The sequence below is a fragment of the Quercus robur genome, chromosome 7 (genome assembly GCF_932294415.1).
Source record: "Quercus robur chromosome 7, dhQueRobu3.1, whole genome shotgun sequence".
In the NCBI taxonomy this organism is placed as follows: domain Eukaryota; kingdom Viridiplantae; phylum Streptophyta; class Magnoliopsida; order Fagales; family Fagaceae; genus Quercus; species Quercus robur.
In genome coordinates this window covers 17842615-17852501 of record NC_065540.1, presented here as the reverse complement: position 1 = coordinate 17852501, position 9887 = coordinate 17842615, and the positions used below count along the sequence as shown (strand labels likewise).

Here is a 9887-nt window from a genome sequence, read left to right as displayed (position 1 = left end):
TTACATTGTAGGCACACAAAAGTGGTAAACGTTATACACATTTGCAAAAAGTGTACAATATTTACCATTTTTGGCAAATGTGTATAACATTTACTACTTTTTATGTGTCTACAATGTAAATTTAAGTTTTAAATATGATAAACATATAAAAGTCATTTATAGATATTCATTATTTTTGAAACAATATATTTAAGTGCAAGGGTAGCTACCAACAACGGATTTGGATATTACACCCAGTGCAATTCACTCCTCACCACACAAATTTTTTTTACAAATTTTACTTTTTTACTCTTTTAACTTTTTTTTATTCAATGAATGAAATTGAAAATTGCTTTAAAAAAAAAAAAAAAAAAACTCAATCTCAAGTCTCTACCCTTAATAGCTATTGCTTATCCACTAACAACCACTATTTGCCCCCCTTGCTTAAAAAAACCCGGTCCAAAGACGACCACCATTAAGCTATTGAGACATGACTTCTTGAGAAAATAGACCTCCACAACCATCAAAACTTGGAGATGCATCAAGATTTTTCTTCCATTTATGGGGTACAAATGGCTCCTCCTCGATGTGTATTCCGCCAATGCCCTCGTTGCTTTCCTCTGCACTCCTTTGTAGTTGCAAAGAAAACTCAAGGTTCCACGTCACTTCATCCATAGATGGCCTATTAATGCTTTGATCAGCCACACACTTCATTGCAATCTCAGTAAACTGCTTAAAGCATTCAGGTGCAATCTTCCCCTTCAGATAAGGATCAATTATTTGATCAAGAATACGTTTCTCATGGCAATGTGCAACCCACTCTACCAAGCTCACTTGCTCCTCTGGAAGTGTTCTGTTCAATACTGGCCGAGCACATAAGATCTCAAAAAGAACAACCCCAAATGAGTAAACATCAGACTTTTCAGTCAGTTGTTGCAACAATAAGTATTCTGGATCCAAATACCCATAACTACCCTTAACAACAGTGGTTACATGTGTTTTATCTATGGTAGGACCTAATTTTGACAACCCAAAATCAGAAACCTTGGCAACCCACTCCTCATCCAAGAGAATGTTTGTTGTCTTAACATCTCGGTGGATAATAGTTTGCTTAGCACCAGTGTGGAGATAGTATAAACCGCAAGCAGCTCCAATGCATATCTCAAGCCTTTGCTTCCAGGGCAATGGTGATTTTTGGGTCTTGTATAGATGTTCACGCAATGTTCCATGAGCCATGTAGTCATAAACAAGAATCATTTCGCAACTATCTTCACAATAGCCTATCAATGAAACAAGGTGGTTATGACGAACTTTTGAAAGTATTTCAATCTCAGTTTGAAACTCATGCACTCCTTGATCAGAGAGTAGGTTTCCACGCTTGATTGCTACTTGGGTTGCTCCACCATCAATTTCTCCCCTGTAAACTTTACCAAAACCTCCAACCCCAAGGAGTAAAGCCTCATCAAAGTTCTTGGTGGCAACCGTGATCTCAGCAAATGAGAAGCGGCGACAAAGGTTCTTGGTAAATCCTTGTCCAAGATCTTGGTGGCACTTAGAAGGAACTTTCCTTACACTGGATTTTTTTCCATGTTGGCAACGAGAAGCAGCAATAAGAAAGAAACCAGTGACAATGGCTAATATGATTCCACCACAAACACCTCCAATGATAATTGCTTTGCGAATCTTTGTTTTATAATCACCTGATGATGGTATATAACTTTTTGGGTTAATTACATCCTGCTTAGGAGTAGGAATAGGATTGGGCCCTGCAAGATTTCCATTAGAACCATTAATTTTGAATATCTCTACTCCATTCAGGATTGCATCGTAATAGCTTGGATGGGTATTTAGGTCTGGATGCAGTTCGAGCCACAAATCCTGTTGTGAGCTTCTATATGGAACTAAAACCACATAATCCATGTACACTGGAACCCTAGTTTGCTTATCTGCTCCAATTTCATGACGTGCCAAAGCAATAACATCCATCTCTTGCTTAGCAGTTTGATTATAAAGGAAGATATCAAACACTCTTTGATTAATCTTAGTTACATTTGCCTGAATCTCACAGAAATGAAGCCTAACAAGGTAAGAGAATCCGGAATCAACTGAGAAAATCCAAGTCAAATTGTAATTGAGATTGATTTCAGGATTCGGCCCCATTGATCTAGCAGTGCCGTAGACATCAACTGGTGCAACAAAAGTAGGCATGCCTGTAGGATAATGGATTGTCATGTTATCAACAGAATATGAAACCCCAAAGCTAGCCCCATAGAGGTATGGAAAGTCATCAACCCAGGACCTGTAAAGACCCGTATCATGGGAGGGTGAAATATGATTTCCACCCACATTCAACCGATAAACATTCTCAAGTGCAGTGGAGTTATCAATGTAGAAAGGAGTATTCTGACCCACTATCATCAGAGTTCCATCTGTGGAACTATAAATATCAGGCATTGACACAATCTCAATCCCATTCACAAATGCGTACGCCTTTGGAGCTTTGGCAGATGGGACGAAACTTATATCCAATGTTGCACCCTCAACATTGATTGAATACTCCTTGACAAGAAATGTCAAATTTAATGCTTCCGTAGTTTGTACAACACTGAAGTTGTTAAGAAGAGTATAAGACCCAACAGTGGCAGAGAAAACAGCATTGGACGCATCTAGGCTCACATATGAAGCTGGATAAAAGTGAAGACGAACAAATTTTCTACCAACAACAACAGGAATACGATAGGTGAAATTTGAGTAGAAAACTCGAGCAATCATGTAAGGGACTGGGGGGACTGAAGGTTCTTGAGTAGCAGCTTGGGATATGGTGGATTTGCCACTAGCCGACAGATACTTGGACCCAACATCTGTGGTCCACTTCCTACCATCGTAATCAGTAGCATCCAAAGGACCCCCACAATTTAGTAGGATTTTCTCAATCGGCACATAATTGGCTGCCATATTTACATGGATGGTAAAGGCCAAGTAAAGAATAACGAATATAGGTATGGACATAAGACCGAATTTATTAGTGTTCCTCATTGATTGAAAGTTCAACTTGGTTACGGTTTTTTACAACGATTAATATAAAGAATTGAGCTTCTTAACACCATAATCAAGACCAGAACCAAGATATACAAGCAAGAAATTTTAGGCTTTTATATGAAGAATCTTGAATCAAAGAACAAAAATGAGACAATAAGATTTTGTTACCAAAACCCCAAAAGTTTAAGATCAAGATACTAAAATAGCTAGAAAGGTAGATGTTTTTTGGGCGGAAGATCTAGCATAGATTGAACGAAATTCTAAGACAGCAGAAAATGCAGGAAATAGAATACAAATTCACTTAAGCACCAAGATTGTACTGAGCAAATTTCAAGCCAATTATGCTGAAAACAAAGATTGTTTAAGGGAAAGAAAGTTGAGCTTCTTGACCAGAAGCTCAGAATCACTAAGTTGAAACTGGGTTCTAGAGCTTTGGATTTCAGGGATGGTGAAATGTAAATAGCTTACATAAAACCTGGAAAGGCAGAAACATAAATAAAGGAGGTGCTTGGTTTCTATACTCCAAGACTTAGCTTTCTTATATATAATACTTTCAAAGTGATGATTAGTTTCTTAGATGTTTCGGATTGCATCTGATTTGGGCTAAAAAGTATCACCTTGGAGTTGGAGTGGATGACAGACAATGATATGAACTCCGAATAGATAGCCAAAAAAAAAAATCAAACACGTGGCACAGATCCAAAAATTTTCCTAGTGCACTACCACACTCATACTATCTTTCACACTTGACTTGAGTCATATCCTTATCCTTTTGTATCGTCTTTTTGGACAACAGGCATGATTTATTTCAAGTTGGCAAGCCTTCTGTCATATCATATGATTAACATCATGATTATCTCGCTAATTCTCCAATTATTAATCCATTGGTTTCTTAAAATAAACAGCTTCCTCCTTTTGAGAGAAGGACCAAAATAAAAGGTAAATCCATAATGTGTAATTTGTTTCATAAAAAAGGAAAAACAATATATATAAATAAATGACAAAATTTAGGTATAGTACCTTAGGTGCTATTCTCTAGGTTTCCCTTTTAAGATTCAGCTATGTGGTTACTTAACTAAAAAATACACTTCCATCCCATAAGAAAAAATCCACATAGCTGAATCTTAAAATGAGAACCTAAGTAACAGCACCTAAATATTGTACCTAAGTCTTGCCCATAAATAAAATACACTTAATTTGTGTACTTGAAGTTAGTTCACTACTCCAATTTACATTCTTACCTATTTTAATAATGGGTCGGTTAACCCTTTAGGACATTTGTTAATGAATTATTTTACAAAAGTTTTGATGCATCTTATAAGAAATATAAATTAAAAAAAAAACTATAAAAAAATTAGTTATTTTTTTCATTTATTATGAAAGTTTTATAAAAATAATTTCTAAACTAATGTCTTTAATTTAGGGTATCCATTAACTTTTCCTTTAATGTTTTATACTATAATAAAGGTAAAAATATATATTAACCTTTCCATTATTGGAAAATTATTATGTATTCCCGGAGTACCATAAATGCATACTCCCTCATTTCACATGAATGGTAGGTTTCACTAATTAAATTCATGATGGGACCCACCATTCATGTGAGAGGGGGGAGTACACATTTATGGTACTCCGGGAGTACACAATAATTTTCCTCCATTATTATTCATAGAATTAGAATTATAAACGTGGGCTTAAAGTAGCAAAATGAATAGAGAAAGAATAGATTGAGCAACTATAATTCAAAACTTTAGGCTTACATCACCTTTGCTTGATGGGTCTCTCACCAAAAATTTTCTTTGCACACTAATTTCTAACTTTGGGCTTACATCACCTTTGCTTGATGGGTCTCTCACCAAAAATTTTCTTGGCGCACTACCCCACTCATAGTGTCTTTCACACTTGACTTGAGTTATCTCCTTATCCTTTTGTATCAAGTCTTTCTGGACCACATGCATGATTTATTTCAAGTCAGCAAGCCTTGTGTCATATCATATGATTCACATCACGATTATCTTCCTAATTCTCCACCTATTAACCCATTAGTTTCTTAAAATAAATAGCTTCCTCCTTTTGAGAGAGGGACCAAAATAAAAGGTAAATCTATAATGTGTAATTTGTTTCATAAAAAAGGAAAAACAATATATATATATATATATATATATATATATAAATATAAAGAAAGGACAAACCTAGGTATAGTACCTTAGGTGCTATTCCCTAGGTTCCCCTTTTAAGATTCAGCCATGTGGCTACTTAACTAAAAAATACACTTCCATGAATTATGTGTCAGTTAACCCTTTAGGACGTTTGTTAATGAATTATTTTATAAAAGTTTTGATGCATTTTATAAGAAATATAAATTTAAAAAAAAAACTATAAAAAATTAGTTAATTTTTTCATTTCTTATGAAAGTTTTTTAAAAATAATTTCTAAACTAATGTCTTCAATTTAGGGTATCCTTAACTTTTCCTTTTATGTTTTATACTATAATAAAGGTAAAATATATATATTAACCTATCCATTATTATTCATAGAATTAGAACTATAAACGAGGGCTTTAAAGCAGCAAAATGAACAGAGAAAGAATAGATTAAGCAACTATAATTCCTAACTTTGGGCTTACATCACCTTTGCCTGATGGGTCTCTCACCAAAAATTTTCCTGGCGCACTAATTCCTAACTTTGGACTTACATCACCTTTGCTTGATGGGTCTTTCACCAAAAATTTTCCTGGCACACTAATTCCTAACTTTGGGCTTACATCATTTTTGCCTGATGGGTCTCTCACCAAAAATTTTCTTGGCGCACTACCCCACTCATAGTGTCTTTCACACTTGACTTGAGTTATCTCCTTATTCTTTTGTATCAAGTCTTTATGGACCACAGACATGATTTATTTCAAGCCGGCAAGCCTAGTGTCATATCATATGATTCACATCATGATTATTTAGCTAATTCTCCATTTATTAACCCATTAGTTTCTTAAAATAAACAGCTTTCTCCTTTTGAGAGAGGGACCAAAATAAAAGGTAAATCCATAATGTGTAATTTGTTTCATAAAAAAGGAAAAACAATATATATAAAGAAAGGACAAAACCTAGGTACAATACCTTAGGTGCTATTTCCTAAGTTCCCCTTTTAAGATTCAGCCATGTGGCTACTTAACTAAAAAATACACTTCCACCCCATGAGAAAAAATCCACATAGCTGATTCTTAAAATGAGAACCTAAGTAGCAGCACCTAAATACTGTAACTAAGTCTTGCCCATAAAGAAAATACACTTAATTTGTGTACTTGACGTTAGTTCACTACTCCAATTTACCTTCTTAACTATTTTAATTATAGGTCGGTTAACTCTTTAGGATGTTTGTTAATAAATTATTTTATAAAAGTTTTGATGCAATTTATAAGAAATATAAATTTAAAAAAAAAACTATAAAAAATTAGTTATTTTTTTCATTTATTATGAAAGTTTTTTAAAAATAATTTCTAAACTAATGTCTTTAATTTAGGTTATCCTTAACTTTTCCTTTAATATTTTATACTATAATAAAGGTAAAAATATATATTAACCTTTCCATTATTATTCATAGAATTAGAATTATAAACGTGGGCTTTAAAGTAGCAAAATGAACAGAGAAAGAATAGATTGAGCAACTATAATTCCAAACTTTAGGCTTACATCACCTTTGCTTGATGGCTCTCTCACCAAAAATTTTCTTTGCACACTAATTTCTAACTTTGGGCTTACATCACCTTTGCTTGATGGGTCTCTCACCAAAAATTTTCCTTGCGCACTACCCCACTCATAGTGTCTTTCACACTTGACTTGAGTTATCTCTTTATCCTTTTGTATCAAGTCTTTCTAGACCACATGCATGATTTATTTCGAGTCGGCAAGGCTTATGTCATATCATATGATTCACATCACGATTATCTTGCTAATTCTCCATTTATTAACCCATTAGTTTCTTAAACTAAACAGCTTCCTCCTTTTGAGAGGGGGATCAAAATAAAAGGTAAATCCATAATGTGTAATTTGTTTCATAAAAAAGGAAAAACTATATATATATATAAAGAAATGACAAAACTTAGGTACAGTATGTTAGATGTTGTTCCTTAGCTTCCCCTTTTAAAATTCAGCCATGTGCGACTTAACTAAAAAATATACTTTCATCCTATGAGAAAAAATCCACATAGCTAAATCTTAAAAGGAGAACCTAAGGAACAACACCTAAATATTGTACTTAAGTCTTGCCCATAAAGAAAATACACTTAATTTGTGTACTTGACGTTTGTTCACTACTCCAATTTACCTTCTTAACTATTTTAATTATGTGTCGGTTAACCCTTTAGGACATTTGTTAATGAATTATTTTATAAAAGTTTTGATGCATTTTATAAGAAATATAAATTTTTAAATAAAAACTATAAAAAATTAGTTATTCTTTTCATTTCTTATGAAAGTTTTTTAAAAATGATTTCTAAACTAATGTCTTTAATTTAGGGTATCCTTAACTTTTCCTTTAATGTTTTATACTATAATAAAGGTAAAAATATATATTAACCTTTCCATTATTATTCATAGAATTAGAACTATAGACGTGGGCTTTAAAGCAGCAAAATGAACAAAGAAAGAATAGATTGAGCAACTATAATTCCTAACTTTGGGCTTACATCACCTTTGCCTAATGGGTCTCTCACCAAAAATTTTCCTGGCACACTCCCCCACTCATAGTGTCTTTCACACTTGACTTGAGTTATCTCCTTATCCTTTTGTATCAAATCTTTATGGACCACAAACATGATTTATTTCAAGTGGGCAAGCCTAGTGTCATATCATATGATTCACATCATGATTATTTAGCTAATTCTCCATTTATTAACCCATTAGTTTCTTAAAATAAACAGCTTCCTCCTTTTGAGAGAGGGACCAAAATAAAAGGTAAATCCATAATGTGTAATTTGTAATTTGTTTCATAAAAAAGGAAGAACAATATATATATATATATATATAAAGAAAGGACAAAACTTATGTACAATACCTTAGATGCTATTCCTTAAATTCCCCTTTTAAGATTCAGTCATGTGGCTACTTAACTAAAAAATACACTTCCATCTCATGAGAAAAATCCATATGGCTGAATTTTAAAAGGAGAACCTAAGGAACCGCACCTAAATGTTGTATCTAAGTCTTACCCATAAAGAAAATACACTTAATTTGTGTACTTGACGTTAGTTCACTACTCCAATTTACCTTCTTAACTATTTTAATTATGGGTTGGTTAACCCCTTAGGACGTTTGTTAAAGAACTATTTTATAAAATTTTTGATGCATTTTATAAGAAATATAATTTTTTTTTTTTTAAATTATAAAAAAATTAGTTTTTTTTTTCATTTCTTTTGAAAGTTTTTTGAAAATAATTCTAATGTCTTTAATTCAGGGTGTCCATTAACTTTTCCTTTAATGTTTTATACTATAATAAAGGTAAAAAAATATATTAACCTTTCTATTATTATTCATAGAATTAGAATTATAAACGTGGGCTTTAAATCAGCAAAATGAACAAAGAAAGAATAGATTGAGCAACTATAATTCCTAACTTTGGGCTTACATCATCTTTGCCTAATGGGTCTCTCACCAAAAATTTTCCTGGCGTACTAATTCCTAACTTTGGGCTTACATCATCTTTGCTTGATGGGTCTCTCACAAAGAATTTTCCTAGTGCACTACCCCACTCATAGTGTCTTTCACACTTGACTTGAGTCATCTCCTTATCCTTTTGTATCAAGTCTTTCTGGACCAAAGGCATGATTTATTTCAAGTCGGCAAGCCTTGTGTCATATCATATGATTCACATCATGATTATCGAGCTAATTCTCCATTTATTAACCCATTAGTTTCATAAAATAAACAACTTCCTCCTTTTGAGAGAGGGACCAAAATAGAAGGTAAATCCACAATGTATAATTTGTTTCATAAGAAAGGAAAAACAATATATATAAAGAAAGGACAAAATTTAGGTACAGTACCTTAGGTGTTGTTCCTTAGGTTCCCTTTTTAAGATTCAGCCATGTGGCTACTTAACTAAAAAATACACTTACATCCCATGGCTGAATCTTAAAATGAGAACCTAAGGAACAACACCATAATATTGTACCTAAGTCTTGCCCATAAAGAAAATACACATAATTTGTGTACTTGATGTTAGTTCACTACTTCAATTTTACTGTCTTAACTATTTTAATTATGGGTTGGTTAACCCTTTAGGACGTTTGTTAATGAACTATTTTATAAAAGTTTTGATGCATCTTATAAGAAATATAAATTTAAAAAAAAAAAAAACTATAAAAAAATTAGTTATTTTTTTCATTTCCTATGAAAGTTTTTAAAAATAATTTCTAAACTAATGTATTTAATTTACGGTATCCATTAACTTTTCCTTTAATGTTTTATACTATAATAAACGTAAAAATATATATTAACCTTTCCATTATTATTCATAGAATTATAATTATAAATGCGGGCTTTAAAGCAGCGAAATGAACAGAGAAGGAATAGATTGAGCAACTATAATTCCTAACTTTAGGCTTACATCATCTTTGCCTGATGGGTCTCCAACCAAGAAAATGACTAAGTATTAACCAATTGGGCCTAACATCATCTTTGCAGCCCAACCTTAAAAGAAACAGACATAGTAGACAAAGCTTGACCACTACAACCAGACATAACAAGAAGCTAGAACAAAACGACTCATCGTTGTTGATCAACCATCAAAGACTCGCCGTTTATGCAAGTTTTACCTCTAACACACACACCGAAAAGTTAACCAACTTTACAATATCAAATTTCAAAGTTCAAACC

The 9887-nt window shown here is 32.9% G+C and overlaps 1 protein-coding gene across 2 annotated transcripts in view; it reads right to left on the bottom strand.

The window, feature by feature from the left end:
- Positions 1–343: 343 nt before the first annotated feature.
- Positions 344–9887, bottom strand: part of LOC126692574 (receptor-like protein kinase FERONIA) — a 128567-nt gene continuing 119023 nt past the window's right edge. The window contains exon 3 of one of the 2 annotated variants that reach the window (XM_050388224.1): positions 344–1494. In XM_050388224.1, coding sequence (XP_050244181.1) covers positions 460–1494 — 1035 coding nt within the window. In that variant the 3' untranslated portion in view covers positions 344–459. The remainder of the gene's footprint in view (positions 1495–9887) is intronic. The other variant, XM_050388223.1, reaches the window with a different exon arrangement.